At 36.2% G+C, this 24,558-nt stretch overlaps 3 protein-coding genes across 3 annotated transcripts; 1 reads left to right on the forward strand and 2 right to left on the reverse strand.

Moving 5' to 3' along the window:
• Nucleotides 1-2,254: 2,254 nt before the first annotated feature.
• Nucleotides 2,255-8,804, reverse strand: LOC143460020 (kelch-like protein 12). The gene is made up of 9 exons (XM_076957374.1): nucleotides 8,608-8,804; nucleotides 8,335-8,484; nucleotides 7,795-7,893; nucleotides 7,419-7,508; nucleotides 5,909-6,107; nucleotides 5,301-5,441; nucleotides 4,634-4,792; nucleotides 4,417-4,549; nucleotides 2,255-3,581 (listed from the first exon to the last, which is right to left on the reverse strand). The coding sequence occupies exons 1-9, from the start codon at nucleotides 8,671-8,673 to the stop codon at nucleotides 3,476-3,478; spliced, it is 1,143 nt and encodes a 380-aa protein (XP_076813489.1). The 5' UTR covers nucleotides 8,674-8,804; the 3' UTR covers nucleotides 2,255-3,475.
• A 5,148-nt stretch (nucleotides 8,805-13,952) lies between these two features.
• LOC143459463 (transmembrane 7 superfamily member 3-like) lies at nucleotides 13,953-18,548 on the forward strand. Its single transcript, XM_076956636.1, has 7 exons — nucleotides 13,953-14,411; nucleotides 15,109-16,036; nucleotides 16,440-16,558; nucleotides 16,674-16,824; nucleotides 17,207-17,457; nucleotides 17,581-17,745; nucleotides 17,851-18,548. The coding sequence occupies exons 1-7, from the start codon at nucleotides 14,354-14,356 to the stop codon at nucleotides 18,003-18,005; spliced, it is 1,827 nt and encodes a 608-aa protein (XP_076812751.1). The 5' UTR covers nucleotides 13,953-14,353; the 3' UTR covers nucleotides 18,006-18,548.
• Nucleotides 18,533-23,270, reverse strand: LOC143459462 (E3 ubiquitin-protein ligase RNF31-like). The gene has a single exon (XM_076956635.1). It carries the CDS (start codon nucleotides 23,234-23,236, stop codon nucleotides 19,397-19,399), a length of 3,840 nt encoding a protein of 1,279 aa, XP_076812750.1. The 5' UTR covers nucleotides 23,237-23,270; the 3' UTR covers nucleotides 18,533-19,396.
• Between the last annotated feature and the right edge of the window lie 1,288 nt (nucleotides 23,271-24,558).

The raw sequence follows: 24,558 nt of genomic DNA on the forward strand, positions 1-24,558 counted from the left end.
TGACAAAACAGTTGAGTTCTATGATCCAGCCACCAACGAATGGCAAGTATCGACCAACATGGACAGAGAACGATCATTCCTTTGCGTCCTTTCCATCTGAAGTTTTCATGATTTTATGGTTATTGCTTTATTTGTTTATTTTGCTCAACAATCGTTTTCATTTTGACGTCACAAAAGCTACCACTTTCGAGATTGATTTATTGTGTTGGGAGAATTCCTTGAATCGATAATGTCAGCTTGTGGTGGGATATCGGAACCAAATTAAAATTCCCAGGATTTCTCGTGATTCGGAAGCCACTCTATGTCGATCGCATATCATTCAAAACTTATTCCCATATTTACTTATAGTCAATGTTTTATTTTTATAATAGATAAAACCAACCTGTTGTTTCTTTAAAACTTTGTAAGCCAAAATCATTGAATGCCTTATGTACAAAACAAATTAAGTGAAAAGTGAAGAACACTCAAAGTTTGAGCTCCACTGAACTAAAATAGTCTGTCTTCATTATCCTCATCCTCATTGTCTGTTCAAGAATTAACACGATGCTTTATAAGATGTGCCACGCCAAGCCTCATAATTAAGAATTAAGACAAACAAGTTTGCAAAAAAGAAAAAGTTTGCTTTTAAAAATATTGAATTTTCGGAGACACAACTAACGCAGCATCTTATATAACCAGAACACATGAGAACGACCTGTAAACACATTTGGCTTACTTTGTCATTATTGTTTGCAGCTGAAGCGAAAAATCGACAACGCACCGTTACCACGACAACTACAACAACAGTTGCGCCACATTCCAACCTGCCACCGAACAAACCTTCGGTGTAAATGAGACCCTACCTTCACCATTACTGTACTTTTAATTGCGTTTTTAAATCAAAACTGTTAGAAATTTGAAAATAATGAGCACAATGCATTGCTTGTGTTTGCTTGCTCATGTAAGCTGTTCCCATCGTGCAAGAAAAATCCATTGCCAGTTTCGAAAATATTAGTCTCAGCTCGTTTATAACAAATGCAAAGTTTGTTTGTTCACTTTGTGGTGCTTAATAAAACCATTACTGTATTAACTGCTCGTTAATTGTTCATGAACACGTGTTTTAATGTGCTATAACTACAACGGTTAGCATCCTAACTTTCGCTCCGCACAGTTAAAGGCGAAAAATAAACAATACAACCATTTCTCGTTCTCTTTCTTCTTTAGTCGACTTAATTATGTGGAAGTTTTTAGCGATTGTCCGACTTTTTGTAATGAAAGATGCGCAGTACCAGCAGGTAAAGCTAATAAAACAGACGTATATAGGTTGTACCAGAACAGAGTGGACTAAATTGGTTACAAGTATTTGATCAGCCCAATGCCCCAATCTGGGCAGTACAGGGACACAAAATGACCAAATTAAAACTGAATACCGGCTATTGGGATTTCCCTTAAACGATTATTGCTTAAATCATAAACCTCATACGTACATCATATAATTAAAAATAATTTATTTTCCTGTTTATTTTTGATAGATATCTTGTATATTTTATACACATTTACACAGTAAAAAGCAAATAGGTTATTTACAAACCGGAACCAAACTTACGAAATGATATAGTTTTATAACAGTGACAATGAATGTCTTAAGTGTACAACAATAACAGCAACAAATACAGATGTCATTAATTTTAGTACGTGTCTTGTCAGTATATGTCTTATCATTAGTACACAGCATTACTGCAATGCCAAACTGTTGTTGTTATTTTACCTATTCAGAACGAACCAAGAAATAAGAAATAACACAACCAATAGGACAGGTCACCGCCGTCTGAGTGAGTTTAAGCCGCTGTAGTCACGTTTGCATAATTATTATCAGAAACGCGCTTTTTCTTCAAATGCCGGTCAAGCAATTACCGGGAAGCGTGTTTTTGACAAACGTTTATGCCTGAACTACGGAAAGGTAATTATCTTTAAAAATGTTCTAAAACAAGAAATTTTGAAAACATTAAAACTGTTTAAAACATAACTAAAACGTAAATATATGCCATGAAACTGTAATGAAATGATTGTTTGTCGTTCCTTAGCCTGTAAGAGCGACCACTTCAATTACAAAGTTTGTCTGTTGAATAGTTTATTGTCCTCGAAGTGAATGAGTCTCAAGGTCGTTGTCTGCTTTTCTTAATCTTAGAATTAATTATACACCTCGACAACTATATATTCTGATTATATTGAAGAGTCTTTGAACGAACAAATCAAGATAAAACATTGTGACAGCAACAGCATAAAGACATGTTGCGGCGTTGAACATAAGACTGATAAGTGATGACTCGTAATGCACGCACAGTAACAGGGAAGCAATCGATTACGTCACGCAGTGTTATGCTTCACTGATTCGATAGATGAGAATTCTATGTCGTACACAATTTTATATTACATTAATTGATATATTTATCACAAAACTATCAATAATTGCCTATGATCTTTAATATTACTAAAGTACCACAAACGCAAATTTATTTTTGTTTTTCAGTAGAATTTCACGATATTTATTTCATCATTCTGGCTGCCCTTCACAGTATAAATCTTTCCCTTTGTGTGGTATTTTCCGCAATAAAATATAGCGTTTTACGAAAGACTTCCGTGTTTGGGAGCAATACAATGAGTCTAGTTGATATGTCTACCTCGCCAAGGCGAGGCAATAGCCTTCATTAAATAAGAGTTAAGCACAGCAGTATATCGTCCTTTTACATCTTAGCTTACTTTGGTCTCCTAGCGGATCTTAAAGTGGTTCGTGTAAAATATGGTTAAAACATCTACAAACACTGTAAACGGCTTCTTTGCGTTCCCAATTCGCTGAATGCATTGAGTATGAGACATAACTAACTCGACCTATCAATTAAATTACCATTCTACAGCTTAAGCCATAGCATGAGATAAAACGTGCAGATGACAAAGCTCGATGTGGTGAACAACAAAATCAAATATTTAAGAATAATAATTAAGACAAGATCGATATTAGAAATACATTTCAAACAATGATCTTGTTATCATTAAAATTGGCAAAAGTCTAAAGTAGGTTTACACTTTCGGCGAATAACATCCTAATTAATAACTTAAGTCTACGAATATACATAAAACCACATAGGTGGCGCTTTACAAGAGCTAGCGGCCACATTCCAACCTGCCACTAACTTGGTGCCACCGAGTAAAAGTCCAGTGGAAATGATATTAATGTTTTAAAAATAATTGTAAACAAATTTGTGACTAAACATTGTTCGGGTATTCGATAAATGACCGTTTTATCGGAGTATTATAACTGCATTTCCAAAATAATTCATTCAATTCAAATACATCTTAAAAACTTAAGACACATAATTTGATATTAAGTATATTATTTGCAGAAAATTAATGAAAAATCACAAATGTGACAAAAAATAACAAAAACTGTCCAAATATAATAGAAAAGACCTAATTACTATCTAGGAGTGACGATGCTTCAGATGGAAAGGACGCAAGGAACGTATCGTTCTCTGTCCATGTTGTTCGATACTTGCCATTTGTTGGTGGCTGGATCATAGAACTCAACTGTTTTGACATCATTCCTATAAAATGTGTGCAAAAGTTTAAAAACAAAGATAACCAAGTTTCAACTCCTGATTGTTTTAATGCAACAAAGTATTTGTTTAGTCCTAAGCAATTAAGTTCCGAATTTCGGAAACAACAACTTGCAACAAAATCTTAAACCGGAGTTAAAATCTTAAGCAGGGGAGAGATGAAACTGCTTTGTTATGACTAAATCTTGCAATTAACGACAACAATGAGCAATGGGATTAGTCCTGGATTTGGTGGTATAGTAATTATTATCCTCGGACTGAGTGAGTGTTTGCAGAAGTTAAACCCGGCAATGATTCCTCATTGTTCGAGTTCGAATACTTCGCCCCGGTTACCGAGCTAGCCTTTGTGCAAGTTCCGATTGTCGCTTTTTTACTTGTCCACTGCTCTAAACCATGTTGTTGTTGTTCGAGCCATTGTGAACAATCAATGCAAAGTTTAAAGTGGTATAAAGAATTTACTTTGTCTGAGGATAAACATTCAGATACTTTGCCTAAAATTGTACGAGCACATTGGTATAATCAAGTATCATTTACAGTACGTTTAAAAACAGATTGTAACCACATTAGCGAAATTACAAGTCTTAAACTTTGACCAATATTATTACATCACATTTAGCGAAACAAAAGCATTTAAACACTGATCTTCTTAGTGGAGGTTTCAACGTGACTGTTCCAATATCCACAAGTCATTATTTAAAGACTCGCTAAAGCCAGCAGCCCATGAGCCTTCGAAGCACTAATTGAGTTTACTCCACTTGTCCATACTCACTGGCTATATTCGCTTTTAGTATTTTGAGTATTATTCATGAAAACAATTTCTCACCCTCCAAACACCCATATAAGGCCATTCACTACACAAGCTGATCCTCCATATCTTGTCCCATTCGTAGATGGAACATCAATCCAAGTTTCTGTGTCCAGGTTGTATTTTTCAACAGAAGAGAAATCATCTCCACCTGGTTTAATTCATTTAAAGAACATGACAAGTCATAAATATCCTTAAACATTTGAAAGATATTTGCACTTGCAGCAAGACTCACCTATCGCGTATATTTCGTTGTTTAATACAACAGCAGTTAATCCATCTCGGCAGGTTTTCATCGGTGGAATATACTCCCACTTTCCATTTCGTGGATCATAACATTCTGCTGTGTTTGTTGCATTGTTGTCATCATGTCCTCCAAGCGCATAAAGCAAACCTTTCAAAATAAACCATCAATCAATCAAACACGTCACTTGTGCTTAAAATTCAAGCATTATTACTCTCCACACAATTCATAGAAAAACAGTTGAGCTGAGGCATGAACTAAAAACCTAGAACATGGATATTATCATTTTCTTTTATTTAGTTCGCTTTCTAATTTTCACACAATTTTCTCAAACCCTCTTCTATAAACTCTCATTCTGTTGCAAATGAAAGTTTTAATTTAAAAGGATCTGTTTTGGTTTCTGTTTAAAAGTCAGCTCATGAAGATAATGACGTCATTGTTGTTTGCTTGATGACGTGTCGTAGACTTGTTTATTTAACACAATTTTTCATCAAATATTTTTGTTAATTAAATGTTAAGCAATTGAAAACTTTTGATGGAATATGACAAGTGGGTTTGTAGCACTTTATTTAATTAAATATCACAACCAAAGAAACATAAAACCAACACATTTTTAGTAGTATTAGGAATTTCCAAACAACACTTAATTGAAACTCACCTCGTGCACTGACCAATGCAAGCCAACTTCGCTTTATATTCATGTTTCTTATCGAAGACCATTTTCTTTCTTCAGGATTGTAACTTTCACATGATGATAGACGACCAGTGTCATTATGACCACCAGCACAATAAACAAGACCTACAAGACTCAATCAGGTGAATATTTATAGGAAGCTTTTTTGTCATTTTCATTTTCTAATGCCATTATGACCACCAGCACAATAAACAAGGCCTGTGATGCATGAAATTACAAAGAAATATTATAGTATGTATGTATGATTGTATGTATACAGAAGACCGAATATGTCTCAGAGTGGAGCCCATGATATTTAATATAATACACATAACATAAATATTGAAAATATAAATTGAAACAAAAGCGATTTTGTTAACAGAATATATATTTCAGGTAAAAACATCATAAACAATGACACAGGCAATGTAAACAATTGCAGAGCATTAACTTACATGTTGGTCTATGGCAAAGATCAAAATAATTCGGTATCACATATAACTGATGCAATCTTATTTTGATCTAAGCCATTATAATCCATCAGCAGCCTACACTTTGAAATGTTGCATAAACTGCATTATTTCGAAACTTACCATTCAATAATGTTGATGCAAATAAATATCGCTTTTCTCCCATAGAAGGAAAGTTGATATCCCACTTTGGATTCTCATCATTCAAGTCCAACATCTCAATAGAGTTTAGAAAATCAGCATCATCATCACTACCACCCATCAATAAAATTTGTTGATTGTAATTTACAGCAGATGGAAATCTCCGAACAATGTTTGTATCCTGTATGATGAAACATCATTGAATATGTCAATACTCATTCAATCACGACCAGTCATAACACTAAGAACACGTCCGGTTATTTCACAACGTTATGTAAGATTAATTAATGTTCTGACATCACAGTAACTGGACAACAACAACAAGACATCACTATACTTAGGTTTGTTTTGAGCCTTTTTGGTGACGTTTGACTTATAAAGTGTCAACGGAGAAAACAAACCCTTGGTTTGACGTAAAATTAAACACTTTCCAAGGAATTACAAATTACGTCTCAATCAACAAGTTCTCTTGATACAACAATTAGGAATTGTTCACGATAATGACTTATCGACTCTAAATTCATGCAAAGACATCTTATACAAAGACGCGCGGCACAGTTTCCAACCTCTAAGTCCTAAGGTTTCACTTCAAAGACAAAAACAACAACAGAGGTCTGACTGCGGAAAAGTTGATTGAGAGGAACTTCGTAAGATGTTATAAGGTAGGAAGAATAGAAGTCGCCCTGAAATACCATTAAGTTGCCAACAAAGTAACTAGAGCAGGAAACAAAATTTATTAACAATGTACGAGAACTAACATGTGTCGGACATGAACATATTTTCTTCATCAGAGTGAGAAATGAATATTAAAAATTTATAACGACTCCATACGAAAGTAGCTGCAAGAAAAAAGGAAATTTCCAGTTCATAAACGAGACGATTCAGTAAACGATAATTAAATAATAATAGTTTCAAAGGTATTGTTTAAAATAACAGGCTGTGGTAGTAGCAGACATGGCAAAGGCAAGGTGCAAAATATAGCATTTTCTGATCGGATAATGGTGAAAATGATGCAACACAGTTAGTAATTAAGTAATTATAAGTAATTAGTAATAATAATAACAGTAAAAATAAATATAAACTTTTAACAAAACGTTGAATCAATTTGCTTAAGATCAGTTAATTTCTGTTCTCAAGAAATTTCAGTTTAATTTTTACGATAGAGGGTGCATTCATGAAAACTATGAAATACACTGATAAGTGAATAAATTTATATCAACTGAGTTTAAATGATAACTCGTTATTTAAACTGAATAGATCTCGTTTATCTATTTTGATCGTTTCGTTAAAATGTTAATCTTAGCATTGTGTCAACTATTTAAAAAATTTGAATCTATTTGTATTATAAGCCAGTGAAGCTTATTTTTCATCAACCACAAACTTTTATTTCAGCAAAGCCTGTAATTTTGCATAAAAACTGCCGCTCAACAAATCCACATTTCTAAACCTGGCTGCGGGTTTCATTTATCGAGAGTGAAGATTGCAAACATACCGGCATGTCACTCCACTGCTTTCTCTTGGTGTTGAACTTGACTACACTTTGTTCACGATCGGTTCCACCAATGATAAGAATTTTATCAAACTGACCTGAAACATAAACATCTTATAACGAGTTAATTCGAATCTTATGAAAAATCATTTGGTGTCATTATCACCTTTCTTAAAAGCAAGACCTCTATGCAGAGGCTTGAACCAAAGACAAAGTTATTCGATAATTTTATAGCTTAAGCGGTAGATGCATATGAGGTAAATGGAAAAAAATACTTGTCCATACCATATAATCACATTCATATTCCACGCATTAATATAAAAACAGTCACAAACTTTTATAAAACAACGACAAAATTGACGTGAGCATTTTAAACCACCTGACCTTTCCTTTTCTTGAAAACTTGATCACCGCACAATCGGGAATTCAGTGACGCTACGAGCAGATTCATACACTCAAGTGAATTACAAACCAATTCCTAAAATAAAGAGTCTATATAAATATGTTGAGATGTGTTTGCTTTATATAACATAGACATCAGCAGATGTGTTTTGTTATAATACATAGAAATTATTTGATGTGTTTATGTCATACAGAACACTGGTTATGTGGAAATTTGGTGAACCGCTTAACAGTAATGACATGTAACAGTGACACTGGAAATTAAAACGCTGCAATTAACAGCAAGGAGTAATGTAATGATAGTGAACAAAATGTACAAGGCATGGGCACATTTCAGTAGGTCTTTTATATACCAGCAGCTGCGATGCCATATGTTCATAATGACAGTTATAAAAGGCTTAAAAATTACCGATAAAACTTGTTTTGTCCTATTGCATTAGCAAATATTGCAACCATGCTTGCAATTATTTTAAATGAAAATTTGAGCACAAGTATGACTAAATATCATATAACTTACTTCTTTGCGGACAACATCATTCAAAAAATCTGAGGATAAATAATCCAGTTGAATGAAACAAAACAAATCACTGAAATGTTCCTTTCTGTCACAACCACCATGTTTTGTCCAACTTATCACACTCCTGTACTTGTCCTCGTCGATCGATTCCTGTCAAGTTATTTATAATTTTAACATCTCTTCACATTTTCTCTGAATTTCTTATCAAAAACTGCAGTAAATTTGAGACCATGCTCATATTTTATTTTAATGAAGTTTTAGTTCCAAGTTTACTTCATCACTTTCCAACTTCAGCATAGCCTTGACATCATCAACACCAAGCTGAAGGAAATGTGGCATTCGGATAGCCCAAACATTGCAATAATTATATATATTGGCATTGCATAAAGTTTTGATTTTTCTCCAGGCAGATAATAATGTTTGCAAAGCTTTGTAGCGTGCTGACGTAGATGAAGTGTTTCAAGTAGCGTCGTATTGATCGTATAATAGTGTACGTAGCAAATGCATTGTTTCTAAATGGTAGTCAAAAAGTAGTTTCAAATTGACATGTGACGTAGTTAAGTGTGTCAAGTGGTTTTCTGTATTTGAATTCTTTGTGAGAAAAAGGCTTAAATTGGAATTGTATACGTGATTATGGGCTGATTGGCATAAAGCTGATTGGTCAATATTTTAGTATAAAAGTAAATGTTGGATTTAAATAGCTCTCTTCTCGTCTCTTTGGAAATTATCTTCTTCCTGAGTCATTTCCGTTCCGCTGAATGGAAGTTATGGCAGAACTGGAATCAGATTAGGATCGAGAGAAAACTGCTTTCAATGGTTTGTTAGCGAGCGAATTGCGGCAGACATTTTAAAAATTCTCGAAGTCACCAGTTGAAAGAAATCTCGCTAACGAACAATGACTATCATGCTACTGGCATTATGGATTACGCTGATGACGACGCTAGCCAACACTAGCCAAAGCCAGCAACCAACACAGACCAGCGACAAGCATCGCTCAAAAGAAAAATGGAAGAAAAATCATCAAGAAGAACGAAGCTCTCAATCTGTTGTGGACACTTCTACATTTGATTCTGCTCCCGATTAATTCTTAGCCGGTAAAGTACATTACTCATTTCTGAATAAATCGTAGCTTGTTATTGGTGTTATTAGATATTAGCGCACATATGTCATGATTATTAATAACACAAATATTAAATACGTTTCTTATTCTGATTTTACTTCATAAAATTATGTCCCCAAGGACAACGCGCACATAAATTCATACTGTAGTAGTATAGTTATATCTTATATTTGTTCTGCGTAATCCACGCATCATATAATACTAAACGAGAACTTAAAGTTGAACTACAAGTTAATGTATTCCTTATCCCCCTGTCGACTTCTATCTATACTTATTTTTCAATATCATGTTTTATGGTAGATGATTTTTTATTTTATTTTATTGCATGGACACAGGCTAACTAAGCCAAATACTTATCAACGGTCACTTTTACCCCATTGTCTACCTACAAAGCATTCTTTTAATCTTTTCTTACGCTAAGCACTTTTAGCTACGTTTTATATTAACCCACCTTTATTGCTTTCTTAAATGACTTACATTAAGTACAAGCGTTAACAAACGCCGTACGATTATTTGCCTTGTTTGTCATTATATACCAGGTTGCAAACTGCCAGCCTGTATAAGTCAGAATCTGTTAATTGTGACTATCCCGATATAACCTCGATTCACAAATGGTACCGCATAACTTGCATACAACAAATGCAAGCAGAAAACGAATTGAGGCGAATCGCGATATTAAGCTTATTACTCAGACTGATCGAACTTTTATTTTCTTCTCCTGCATTATGCAAACCCTCTTAACCCTTACCCACCCTTATACTTACATTATCTTGCTATAAAAATTCGGAAAACCAAACGCGTTGTCCGATATCATTTGTGTTAAAATATTGAAATGCATTTCGTGATAATGGCAATCGTTTTATTCAAACTGTTTGTGTTAGGTTTTGTGTGCCTTTACATTAGGATACTTGTATGTAACTTTGGTTTGTGGTAAAAGCTATATATATAAAAAAAAAAATATCAAAATATTTAAAAACCCTTCTATATAACACAGCATTAGTGAAGAATGTTTACTGCTATTTTTTTTCTTTTGCATATTCCATCTGTATACGTTCGTTGACCGCATCAAAATTCTGGCTGGAGAGAAAACAAATTCTGCATTCACATTGCAAGCTGACAACAAGAATCTTGCAAGCTGCCAACGCCAGTATCCCTACCTCGAAGCTTTTTGGGTTAGGGGAGTTATTGTGGCATTCGGATAGCCCAAACATTGCAATAATTATATATATTGGCATTGCATAAAGTTTTGATTTTTCTCCAGGCAGATAATAATGTTTGCAAAGCTTTGTAGCGTGCTGACGTAGATGAAGTGTTTCAAGTAGCGTCGTATTGATCGTATAATAGTGTACGTAGCAAATGCATTGTTTCTAAATGGTAGTCAAAAAGTAGTTTCAAATTGACATGTGACGTAGTTAAGTGTGTCAAGTGGTTTTCTGTATTTGAATTCTTTGTGAGAAAAAGGCTTAAATTGGAATTGTATACGTGATTATGGGCTGATTGGCATAAAGCTGATTGGTCAATATTTTAGTATAAAAGTAAATGTTGGATTTAAATAGCTCTCTTCTCGTCTCTTTGGAAATTATCTTCTTCCTGAGTTATTTCCTGTGAATTGAAGTAATTAATAAGATATTGGGAATTGGAAGCATGGTGTAATATTGCTAATTCGATACAACTAATTCGGACAATATAACAATTTGAACTTATGAAGTTGGTGTTGATTTAAGAAGCAAATAAGACAGTAAACGCAACGGAGTCAAGATAACTAGCGGAGTCAACAGTCAGACTTGGCTTAGGCCAGTCTAAAACCAATCCACCACCACCATTCCCATAGAAATCTGCACTTTTTAAAACTGCTCCGAGATGTTTAGAAATGAAAGTTTCAGTTGCTTGAACAAGATCACCCATGTTGTATCGGTTTGAATAAGATCGAATTTTCAAACAATTTTCTTCATTGAGAGATGCTTTAAAAAATATCTTGCACTGTTCTTTCAAGCCTAAACAAATACAAACAGAATTTGTACCTACTTATTTATTCAGAAAAGGTCGCACTTTGAATAATGGCTACGCTCAAAACACAATCTTCTATCAGAAAGTTTCAATACTAAACAGCACGGCCACATTTCATTAATTTGTTTGTTCCCCAGATCTGACTTTTTTAACTTACCGTCTTCCAATATCAAACCTAAATAGTTTCATAATAGCAACACATGTCCAAATGTAAAGGCCAGACCTATGTCTAAAGTTACTAAGAAGCATTCCAGAAAATGCATTCTCAATATAAACCTAACAATAAAGAAGAAATGATAGAAAAGGGTGCAAGTGTGTTGTTGTCGCAAATGGCTGCTAACTTTTTATCGACTCAAAGAAAACGTCTTCATAACATGAAAGGATGTTTTGCAGAGATCAGTAAAGTTTTCTGATAAATGAAGCTTGCAATGCCTTGTATTATAATTTAGATTAACCAGATACAGTGCAATGTCACTCATCAATGTGTAATAACGATACAACAACATTCATAGTTGCAACTTGAACAAAAAAACTAAGTTGCAGACATGATGTGATAAGCATAAGATGTAGTGTACTGTGCTCTGTGCACCGCTAAGCCAACAAACTGGAGGCAAATGTCATATCAGTTAAAAATTAAGCCATAGCTACATTGATGCAAACGAGGCACTTGCCTCCAAATTTATCTGGAATTTTGGCACAAAATAGCTTCACTGCTGAATTGCGTTTAACAACATACTTAACCAGGGATGTGCACGATATAAGTGCCTTCGTAAAATTTACCCTTGCTACGACACTGAATATCATAGATAAAGCTGCAATAACAATACTTACTTGTAATGCGTAGATATTCTGCTGCTTCCAGTACATCATATACATTGTCATGAGTGAGGGTTATGCGTAAAGTGTAGGCCTATATGAAGTTAACGATCAATGCCATTGTTGGACCACTGACTTCTTTAACACTTCCTTCATTTGAATTACTTTCTCTCATCTATAAAGAAAATTTAATCAATTTACTTCAAGCAGATGTTAACACAAATAAGCTCATTCCACCTTAGTAGTGAACATTTTCTTGAAATATTCCGAGATTGAACCAACCACACATTTGTGAACAAGGAATTGTTTTCCTCCCGCTTTTATTGTGAAATCACAGAAGTCATTTGTTGTTTTTCGATTTCTGTGACAATAGAAATCTTTTAAACCACATAGCTCAATATGCACCACATTAACCAAAGTAATTATTAAACTTTTTTTATTTTAGGGTGGAGTTGCTTAAAACTAATTGATTAGTAAAATTGATTAGGCTGACGAATGAAGACTACAAAGTACGACAGCTTTTGACAAAAAGTTATCCGTATCCTCACACAGAATTTGGCCTGGTAGCACACTAGTCCCATAGTCCTTTGTTAATTTATTAAGATTTGGCATTTAAGCAACCAGCTTTGTCTGGCTTATTATAAATCGACGTGAATGTTCAAAAGTTCGACGTCCACGATGATGAGTCTCCTGTGTCTGAGTGCCCCACTTTCTACTACAGTAATTGTAATTAGTATAAGGTGTAATTCAAGTAAACTTCACCAATTTTTGGGGAAAGATCATAAAATAAGATTTCGAAAAATTTCACAAAAAAAAATGCATATGAACACTGCTCAATTAGCAACTTACTCATTTAAGTTGTTGAGTATTTCAGTGGCGTGGTTGCTTTCCAGTTCCATCTTCTCCAAATTTATACAAGTAAACAATAATATTCAAGTTTCTTCCTAAAAATCAAATTTTAGTCAAAAATTATAAACTATATTTACCAAACCATCTACCAGTTAAAGGAGACCAATAATGATTATTCGTGAGCATGTGTTTTTGTTTAATAATTATAACAGTTAGCTGTATAACTTTCGCTCCGCACAGCCCAGGGTACATTTCGCGTGACCTACAAACAAGCGGCGTCAACTTGGTTTGACCTCGACTTGGATTGGAGCAAACTTATGTATTGGCGCAACCATGGCAACAGAAGTTTCACCCTGCCCTTCCGTTTTTCCACGAGATGAGGGCCGGAGAGGACCATGGGTGCAAGTCAAAACCCGAGAGAACTCCACACGAGATAACATCATTTAAACATTGAGCTGGTGCACAAAAAACTTTGCGTGTTTGATTTTTTTTTTTTTAACAAACTTTTTAACCAAATATATTCCGAAGATTTAGTTGTATTAAGATGACTTAGTTGTATTTATTCCTATCGTAGTTTTGTACAGTATTGCTATATCTTGAAGCTACTTATGGAAAAAATTCGTAAATGTTACTCTACATAAATAAATACATTAATTTTCAGTAACGGTTGTCAGCTGTATTTTAAGTATGGTACCGGTACGCTTTTTTATTTCTGAACAAACAAAAAATTAGAAAACTTTAAATCGACCTAATCAGGGGATTCCCGAGAAATAAGATAAAGTTTAAATCACGTGATTGAACTCAGAATTTTGTTTCATACCGACAATAATTACTGTCTTGTCTATTTCCGTTAAATGGCCCCCAAGCTCTGTAAAGCATGGCTAGAGTTAGTCTAGGCTACTTATTGAATATCTAAAGCTCACATACTTTTAATCTTACTCACTGTTCGGCAAAATCTGACCGCCTGGAAACGAGGTCGTTGTTCAGCTCGGCCATCAGTAGCGTTCATTTACGGAAGTTTGTTGAAAGTGAAAGGGTTGTAAACCAAGTTTGGAAGTTTCCTTGCATACGATGAACAAAAAAGTTGCCATTTTTGTTATGCTGTATACATCTCGATTAGCCTAGCCCGTGTATGGGAACAATTTCCTCTTCATGACCGTATGAACGACTTGCCAATAATTTCACTCAACTGCAGCTGTTGATAAAATTGATATAAGCCTACGTGACATGTTTCTTTCTCAATGGCTGACAATTTCTGTTGTTTTGATGGGCTTAGGAATAAGTGGTAAGTTTTTGCACATTGAAAGTTTTAGATTCAGTTATGTGCTGTATCAGACTTTTAAACGTCTACATTGATTTGTGGCTGGACTGGAAAAGCACAGCAGTTTTCGATGAAAATCGTGCGTGCAACGACGCAGATTTTGGCACGATGCTGTGATACCACCAAACCCTCAATTCTTTCTTTATTATAAATTGACGTTCAAACAACCAATTTTCCTAGATTTTCAACCAAAACCTCGTTCATGCAGCTGCTACACTCTCCAGCTATGAATATGTTGTAATTGAATTAGGAAAATTTGGTTGTTTCAAAGCCAATTTCTGAATTTACATCGAAAGATTTAAACAAAAATTGAATTTTCAGTGCATGGTATTAGGCCAGAATTTCTGTCTTTGTACAGACAAATTTTTTTTGAAAACTGCCACGCTTTCCATTTCAGGTCTTGTATAATTTGACCGCATTTGTATTAAAATTTAAGTGAAAAGCCAACTAACTGAATCTTTCATTTAAATGGTTTGCCAAATATCTTTTTTTACTACAAAATGGTGTTAAGAAACCATGCTACCATGGTCTTTTGAACTTAAAAATCTAAGCCATTCTCTGGTAAAGTCAAAAAAGTCTTAGCTATATTCATATGGTAGGCCACTGAAATAATTGACTGCAGTTTCAGAATTCATCACAGATTTTATATGTTATTTTTCAGGTCAAATTTCAAGTTACACCTCAACTGAAAATGACTTAACAGCTGAATCCGGGCAGACAGTAAGCGGTAGTTTTGAATACAACATGATCTACACAATTAACATCACCAACATATCAACAAGCAGCCGTGCTCTGATGCTGCAGGCCATTGCGCTTGACAACGAGGTCACAATTAGCCTGGATGGAAATTTTTCAGACGATGCAACAACTACCGGCAATTCAACCGGCGTGGTTGCGATCCTGCCCAGCATTGATTTGGGAAACCCCACCGGCTTTCTTTCATTCTTCAATGTTTCATCAGACAATAATAATTGCACGTGCAACAGATCCCAAACTGTTGTGATTACAACGATCGAGTTGAATACCCACCAACCCATCCCAGGTGGTTGTAATTCTGTGCACACTGCAGATATCTACCCTAATTTAGATCCGACTTCACATGACAAAATGGTTGAGGTGAAATTTTCACAGGCCAATATCGGATATTCATTTGGTGAACCCGAACCAGTCTGTGATGTGGATTCAAAACATCGCAATTCATTAATATATGATATCTATGTAACGTTTTTACAAAAAAATTTAAAAATTTTGTCATGTTCAACTGATTCCCAGTGCGGTGAAACTGATGCTGATTTCGTGGACGTTATTAAAATGGGGAGCAACATCAATCCAGTGACATCTGCCAAGAAAATTACGACTCTGACTCAAAAACAGAAGAGTCGGTTTTATTTGTCCAGAGTTCGGAACAATGCAGCCGCATTTTTATATGTCAATGTCCGTGATCCTGTGTACCAAACATCCTCTCTGTATGTTCCTTTGTTGATAGTTGGGGATTCCCCGACACTCCAGTACTCGTACCAGGTCGTGCTCTACGTTTTGCTTGTTGTCTTCATGATGCTTGGGTTGCTGCTTTGTCTTGCTGGCCACAGGTGCTTCATAGGAACAAAGTGTTGAAAACTGGGTGTTATTTGAAAAGTAAATATTCGAACCGAAAATCTAGCAATCATTTAATTAACTGCTGTTTGAGTTATATTTCATTGCCAATTCGATCTTAGCAACACGTATAAGCATTGAAGTCAGTAAAACTCAAATTGTCAGCTAATAAGTGGTTCCTAGATTTTCGGCTTTGGTATTTGTTCTTTAGGTGATTCATGTTTTTGTTGCCAGTAAAATCGTGCTAATGTTATTCTTAGTGTGTGCTTTTAACATACTGTGCTATTAAGCATCAAATTAAGTTAAGCTACTATGACTGGTTTTAAAGCAGTGCATGATCAAGGAAATAATCTTAACTACATTTAACTTTACTTTGTCTCATTATCGTGATATTTTTAGGTTGTTTCCATTTGAACTGTTTATGTTTGGGGCATTGTTCATTCTACTAATCTGCTCTATTGTCCTGGAAGTTTTACAGACAACGCTTAAAATAGAAGCAAAGCTTGGAACAGCGTCAGGTTTGGTGTTGGAAAAAAATGTCACTGTATTCAATCAACCAGTTGTTAATTTAAATTACTTACATTCCTATTTCTAGATTTACTGCACTTTTTACTTTACTTTGTTGTCTTTCAGGGTTCGCTGTGGTTGGAGGCTTGCTCCTTGTCTCCCTATGGTGGAGGTTTGATTGCGGAGTTTACTGCAGCCTCATAGTAGGTCTGGTTGGAGGATTCCTCTTCGCATCCATTGTCTTTGTAACTCCGTTGATCAACGTAACCTTATTCAGGTAAACTAAATACCGGGTAAAAGGAAAACATTTTAGTTTCCAGTGTAAGTGTTTAACACATTACCTGCCTGTGATTAGTTTATTAGATTAGTGTGGATACTGGTACATTGCTGTTATTATGCCAATATTAAGCTGCCGGTTTCTCATTTTTTTGAGGACAATGTTTTAATGATTGAAGATGTGCCAAATTCAAAAAGGTTTGGATTTGTGAGAATACAAATAATATATTGTGATATTGCTGTATATCTAAAACAGGATTTGACCAATTCAAGATTTGGATTCGTGAGAATAAACAATATGGTCATTTCCTGTTCTTAATATAGGGATTCACATTTCATTCCATCCCTGTAATTTAAGATAAATAAAATTGATCACTTTCCAGGAACCAACTTGCTTACATGATGACTTTCATCTGCTTCAACCTGGCTTATGTCCTTTTCCTCACTCTCTTGTCTCCTCACAGACAGTGCATTGTGACATCATCATTTGTTGGTTCTTACATCATAGTGGGATTGTTGGGGTCTGGGGTATTTTTCAACTCTGTCACGAGTGAAATTGTCATGTTCACCGTGTGGCGATTCTCTGTGACCAACTTTGCAAATGCAATAATTGTGTATCCATTTTTTACCATTGGTACGTTGTGTTGCTTTAGCATAAATACAAGTTTCACTTTTTAATTCTTTCATTTTGAAAACTTAAATTGCCGATTAAAATAAGTATAATTACTGCATTCGATGTTTCATTTTTTCTTTCCAGACAAAATTTTGATATCAGTTTGGGGCGTTCTCTTCCTAATAGGATGTGTCACGCAGTTTTTGTTGCAAAAATCGAGACCAAATTTTCCATCATCACCTTACAAGTGCAACACTTTGCAGTGCAACGAGGCTCCACACGACGTGGTGGTTAATGTGAGCAATGATGGTAAGTTTTGTGAGGTTCAATGTCAGTGAAACAAAAATACCTCGTGCAGGTCTGTCCCTAGTAATTACAAAATAGCAATCTGACGTTGCTATTTTTTTTGATCAGATGTACGAAGTGTGTCAACTATTGCTAGCAGTGGGTGTGTGAGTCTCACGAGTGAGAATTACGACGGCGATATCAGCGAGCACGATGATATGGTAGGTTCCGATGATGACTCAGCTGAAATGGATGACACTGACACCCACCACCTTGTCCAGTAACTGACAACTGAGTTGTCTGATTCTGTTTGCTCACAATGCACATTGTTATCTTTTCTATGCTGTGCCTTCACTGTGATGGGAGATTGTTGCCTTACTTTGATAGGGTAGTTATTGCAATGCAGGTTAAATATTTTGATTTCTATAGATATCTGCCTTAATTTATTTTACACCCGATACCAAACAAGCCATGATAGTCTATGCAGAACGTGGGAGAAATGGACTCTCTATTTAAGACAGAACTTTGAGCTTTTTTTCAAATGAAAAACACGTTTTTGTCTGATTTCTTCATATTGAATAGCCAATTCGTACTTGTAATTACGTATCCTACTCTTTTCATATTGCTTTCGTTGAACCACGGTGAGAAGGCTGTTAACCTGGTCACCATAACTTCACTGCACTTATACAAGACTTATCTTATTCATATTTCTGTCCCTTGTGTTATTGCTTATATGTTACTTACGGTACACAGTCATATTTTTGTTTTCGCTTGTGTTGAAATTCGTGAGAAAATTATAATCATGTCATTAATCTAAAGAACTTGAATATCTAGTGACTGTATTTCTCAGCAATGACCATAGATAGCAAAGGGATGATAGCACACAACCAAGCAATTTGCAAATTGGTAAGCTTTAACTTCAGCCTGGAAGGCTGCTGTCACTGAAAAAACCCTGAGAATTTGGCAGGTTCCGCTTGAATGCTCAATATCAAAGAACTTTCTGGAAACAACCAAGATTGATATAAAATTCTATTTCACAATTCAGCAAAGTTAGCTTTGGCAAATCCACTTCTGTTAGTACAAAGATGACACAGCGATGTAAGAACACCGTGATTGGATGAAAACCTACAATACAGAAAGATTAATTAAGTGCTCGTGTCCTGAGCAGTTAGCGTTGGCATGAGAACGAAAAACATAGAAATCATACACACAGTGGTGAGATGGCACGAAAAGCGAAACTACTGAAACTTCTTTGATACAAAGCGAAAGCGTAAACATAAGGTACTTGAATAATGTAACATATTTCATCCAAGAAATTTCCACTCATACCGGGAAGAACAAAAAGATTTTGATTAAAAATGTTACTTTTACGAGCTAGAAAATAAATTATGTTAAAATCAAAGATAAATCTTGTGCAACTTTGCAAAAGTTTTTAAAGACATATGAATAGTACAGAATTAGTTCACACTGGCATTGAACCAAAAAATTAGAAATGTTAAACATTTCTATGAAACAAGTTCTAACAAAACACACCAACTCCTACGGGGATATAAAGCAAAAGGCACAAAGCAAACACACACCTGTGCCAAAACATGATATTGAACCCATGAGCATGATCTATTGTTGAGTTCAACATATGAACCCAAGCACAAAACATTAGGCAAGTGTTTGTGTATTAATCACTGGCTGAAGATTGTGCGACGACGGGAAGTGCATTTTCTGCAGCACGATTTGCTTGCATGGCTTGCCCGGCGATCGTTAAGTCTTGTATCAACGGAAGCTCTCTGACAGATTCCAACAGCGTGAGCCTGTGTTCATCATCACTACTTTGAGGTTGCCAAAGTGGCAGAGGTTTGCTTGAACGCGTCAGAACTGTTTTTAATTCTTCAACTGTGAAGACGGACGCAGGATCAAGATTAGTGTCGTTTATCAGGTTGACCAAGTACTCCTTATAGTGCAGCACGCATAAGTCTGCGTTGTCTTGGAGAACCTCCCGTCCACAGAAGCCATCTTCAAGCCCAGTTGACGTTTCTTTTTGCTCTTCGACCTTGCAGTAGTTAATTTTCTTCTCAGAACTTGTGTCAAAGTTGACGCCGGCATCTAAAAGAATTTTCTGCAAACGATCCACGTCAAAGTCTCGGAGGTAAAAAAAACAATCCCTTGGGTGGTGGGCATGCAGGCCTTTGCCACTGCACTGCGGCTGAATCGAGCAAATTCTTCCCTGCTTGAATGGTTGCTTGCATCCACTGCAGAATTGATATGAGCACATGAGGCACTTAAAGTGCATGCAACCGCCTTTTGCCAGAGCGTAACGGAATTTACATTCCGGGCAATTTATGCCATTTTCTTTGAGATGAGCCGCAAGTCCAGCGGTTTGAAAGTCAGCATCATTTAGCTGTTTCCATTCTAAAAAGTCATGACATGTCAAACCTTCGTGCTGTGATTCCCAGGGACGCTTGCAGTTGAAACAGGTTGCTTTGTTGCACGCCGAGCACACCATTTTCAAAATATTCTGATTGTGTTCAAAGCCATTAGGGCAGTGGGAACACCAACGAAAATTAGGCATTTTCCTCACGGTGTGGTCAATCACTTTCTTCTGATAAAGTTCATAATCTTCATTGTTCAAATGCGTTCGAACGGTGTGCTCCACGTACATGAGATGATTCATGACAACTTCTTGATCCCCGTCGATATCGGGAAGCTTGCATACGGGACACACGAGGTCTCTCACTTGGCCCTCACTTATTTTAACATGAAGATATTTGGCCTGGCAAGCCTCGCAGTACATGCAGCCATTGTCACCGCACGTCGGCATGCATTTGACTTTGTTTTGAGGAAAGAGATCAAAGCAGAGCATGCATTTGTTGCTGAGGAACTTGACGGCTTTGTTGAAATCATCAGGAAAACATTTTGCCGCCTCTAAAACATCCTCCATTTCATAATCACTTAAAAATTCAGTCAAATCCGTAGACTGGATCAGTTTACAGGTCATGTCGCTGGTTAAGTGGTTATCGATGTCAAACATGGCGATGATGGCGTCTTGTAAGTGATCACGGTCACTTCGTATCGGGAGGAAGTCCTTCACTTTGACATTGTCCTGTCTGCTGCTTGATTTCAATTTAAGTCTGTCCACAAAACTCTTCAATAATGGCTGCTGCAATGCATTTAAAGCAACTTCACAGTCACCTTCAGCCTCGAACAAACTTAGTTGGATTTGCTCGTCTGTGAAGAATTGAGGGAGAGATATTTGCTTCATTTTATTTGCCCGTTCCTTCGCTACGAAGAACAGTGCAAGAGAATGGTCACCGCCGGCCTTCAATAGAGCATCAGAAGCTTCTCGAACCGACACCGGCAAATTGCTCTCATTTACAACAGTCTCAACCCGACTTTGCCAGTTTTCACTGAGCCACTGGGACAGTGTGCTTGAAGAATCATTCGTTTCAGCGAGTTCCTTTGCGGCGATTTCAACATGTCTGGTGGTGAATTGTTGGTTCTCAGCAGCACGGATTCTGTCGATCATTTCGATGTTTTTCAACCGATTATCTTCCTGCTTTGTGTCACGGAGGATTTCTTCAAGATTGCGCGGTGAAAAGCTTGAACCATTTCCATGAACTGGTGAAGGCGAATTGTCATGAACAGAATTTTCAAAACCATTCACAGTGTCGCTTTGAGGAGATTGTATGTAAGACACAACCGGGTCTGAGAGTCGGACTGGATCATTGGCTGGATCCACTCCATCACCATTAGACAAGTTTGTTTTGTCAGAATCAAATGCTGTCAACGTAACATTTTGGATGGCTTCAAACTCAGAACTTTGCTCAAGATTTTTTCTCTGTGGAGTGAAGACAACTTTTCCACTAAAATCTTCACTATCCCGAGATACAGGCGAATGAAGCGACAAAGAATTGAGCAATGACTCCACAGGAGGGCGGTAGAATGGAACAGAGATATTCACATCCTGGAGAAATGTTGAAGATGAGCTCTTAGTAATTTCTTCTCCTGGTAAACAACTTGTTTCAGAAGCAAAAGAGACAGTGCTGGACTCAGTAGGCATTCCTTGCTCCAATATATCTCTTGGGGGAAATACTGGTGCACCATCTGTGTCAACCATTGAAGTTACTGGTGTCAAAATTGCTGTTTGTAGATTAACTGGTTGTATTGGAACAGGCTCAATGGCTTCCTCTGATCTCTTTAAATCTTTCTCAAACAATTTTTCAATTTCACTTTTCTTTTTCTGCAGAAACTTTGCCCTCTCTCTAAGATGTCTGGAAACTGTTGGAGGCAGGCGTTTTGCTCCATCATTGAATTTCACAATTTGTTCTTCAATTTCAGAGCAAAAACTCTGAATACTTTTTCGTCGCGAGTCGGCATTGTCAATTGATCTGAGCTCTTCTATTTTCACAGGGATTTGTATCTGCCAGTCAATAACTGGAGAACTGTCCGACTTTTTAACAGTTACACTCGATGAAGATGGTTCATTGTGAAAACCAGGAGCTTTGCCAGCTCTTATGCAAACATCAACGCTGGTGCTCAAAGGATGATTAGCGACGGTGGATGCTGGAGGACGAATTCTTGATCGCTGATGACTGACCCTGTTCGGATACTGGTGCCAAATTTTATCACAGTTCTCACACTGTGCTTTGTGGCAAACTTGGCACTGAACTTCTGCTGGTTTTTGGCCGCAAACAACACACATTTCATCAAAATGACCGTTGCTCAAGCCCGATGTACTTGGAACATCGCCTAAAGCTGACGGTTGAGAGGAGGGAATTGCAATGCTCGTGTTTTCAAATTTATTGTACGCATTATGAGATAATGCAAAACTGTTGCTATCAGGTCGATCAGTTTTTGACGCGCTTTGAGGTCTCGAATTGACATCTTTATTCGTCACCGATGTGGCACTACCATAGGTAAACAACGGTCGTGAAGTTTCTAGATTTGTCAAATCTGGACTGTTGGCGTATATTTCCCGCAGCCCAGGAATGTAGGGAAAAAAGTCATATGGTTTTGGATGTTGTGCTTTTTGCAATAATGCTGCTTCATATTTCAACAGAATTATATCAGCTGTTACATTGATGGCTTCGTTACGATCGGGCAATGCTGCACTTTTGGGATAGGCAAGACCATCATAGACTGTTTCTGTGTAGCCCATAAGAACTAAAATATCTCGAGCTCCTTTTACATTGTCTACTTTGGTGTGAAATATAGCGTTGGAGAATCGAACAATCCTCCACTGTGGGGGTGGGTCTGGCCGCAGAAGGTTTTTCCCGTATTTCTCCAAAATTCCCATCGCACCAATAATAGCACTAATCCCACTCAGACCCAAGAAACAGTTTTCTTGTACAAGTTTTCGCACGTCAATCTTTCCATATCTTGAAACAAGGTCGTCTGATGTGAGCAAAATGTCCTCGACGACCGGAAAAATGTTATCACTTCGTGTCTGCCCTGATGCAACCAGCTTGCATAGTTTTAACTGGGCAGAATGCAGTCTTTCTATCCCTAATGCTTGCTGCATTTTTATTGGAAAAGCTGAAAAAAAAGAAACACAGTATGCATGTTACAACTCTATCCACTTAATTTTCAAAAAAAATTCTTCAAGTCTAGAAAAAAAAATAATAATTTGTTGCAAAATTGTAACAAAACCTGCACTATTAAGGGTTCATGCTAGTTGTTCTGTTTGTAGCAGTCTGCAGAGTTGGGCAAAAGCGAACTCAAATGCGGTTATAATTACATTATCTGCACTTAACTAAATTTTGTATGTATTTGATCAATTGCGGACACGGTTTTTATGCATTTTTTATAATTTATAGCAAGTTTTTTAGCAGGCTGGCTAATAGACGCTCGCTAAAGCATCAAAACCACCACTTGACAGCTTTTAAGTACACCATTAGGTCTTTTGCGCACCTAAGATCTTGGTGAAATAGGTCAAGATATATTGTCCAGTTACAGCTAATACAGGGTTAGTAAGAGACACAAGACGTTTTCCTGTTCAGTTGTGACGTCAAACAACGTAACGAGTAACGACACACAAATATTACGTTCCTTCATGCATGGCAAGACTAAGATTTAGCAAGAGATTGACCTGCGAAACTAAAATTCTCTATTTTGAACATAAACCTCTTAAAACGCGACTGGAATTCCTCAATCATTGCGTTTCATTGAGAGAACAGCAAATTGGTGAAAATGATGAAGGGGAATCCCAACAATACGGCGTCAAATTGGCGCCACCTTGGCGAATAATAAGCATTACAAAAATGTTCTATTTTTATTTCGAGATCCAAAGCAGCATCTGAGTGCACGGTTTGAACTGAACTTAAAAATCTATCAACAAGTAAGAACACTATTTACAGAAAAAAACTAGAAAGCGAACTGAGTTGACGCAATCGTATAAAAGCAAGAAACACAAATAACTTGAACAGAAGCCTACTTTTACTAAATATGGATATACTACTTTAGTTGCTTATGAAAAACGTAGTCTAGCTTATTTAGACTAAAAGATTTTGTTTACAATTTACTATATACTGTACTTATATATTACTTAGCATTTAAGAAATTTACGTATAGGATAATAAATTAATAAGATATAAAATAGAACACTATACTTCGTTTAAAGAAACGTTTAAACAAACAAACAAAAAACACAAACCCCGTTTAAAATGTTTATCAAATCAATAGAAAATACAAGGTAGCTTGTATACAGAGCGTGTACTTGAAAGATATTGTGTTTCTACAAAATTATAGTTGCTAAGTTAAACTGAATAAGTTAATAACTTTTTTACATCACATTATACCACCTCTTTTCTGACGAAAGCTCCCGTCAATTATAAAATTTGACAG

This window comes from Clavelina lepadiformis, chromosome 5 (assembly GCF_947623445.1).
Source record: "Clavelina lepadiformis chromosome 5, kaClaLepa1.1, whole genome shotgun sequence".
NCBI classification, from domain to species: Eukaryota; Metazoa; Chordata; class Ascidiacea; order Aplousobranchia; family Clavelinidae; genus Clavelina; species Clavelina lepadiformis.

What these genes read in the sequence shown, in the direction of transcription:
- LOC143460020 (XM_076957374.1), bottom strand. Translation starts at nt 8,673, where the DNA reads ATGCCACATTTCCTTCAGCTTGGTGTTGATGATGTCAAGGCTATGCTG. An exon ending in TGCATCAACATTATTGAATG is followed by an intron (nt 5,442 to 5,908) that starts GTAAGTTTCGAA and finishes TGAGTCTTGTAG; the next exon opens with GTCTTGTTTATTGTGCTGGT. An exon ending in CTTATATGGGTGTTTGGAGG is followed by an intron (nt 3,582 to 4,416) that starts GTGAGAAATTGT and finishes CACATTTTATAG; the next exon opens with GAATGATGTCAAAACAGTTG.
- LOC143459463 (XM_076956636.1), top strand. Translation starts at nt 14,354, where the DNA reads ATGTTTCTTTCTCAATGGCTGACAATTTCTGTTGTTTTGATGGGCTTA. An exon ending in AAAGCTTGGAACAGCGTCAG is followed by an intron (nt 16,559 to 16,673) that starts GTTTGGTGTTGG and finishes GTTGTCTTTCAG; the next exon opens with GGTTCGCTGTGGTTGGAGGC. An exon ending in GGTTAATGTGAGCAATGATG is followed by an intron (nt 17,746 to 17,850) that starts GTAAGTTTTGTG and finishes TTTTTTGATCAG; the next exon opens with ATGTACGAAGTGTGTCAACT.
- LOC143459462 (XM_076956635.1), bottom strand. Translation starts at nt 23,236, where the DNA reads ATGCAGCAAGCATTAGGGATAGAAAGACTGCATTCTGCCCAGTTAAAA.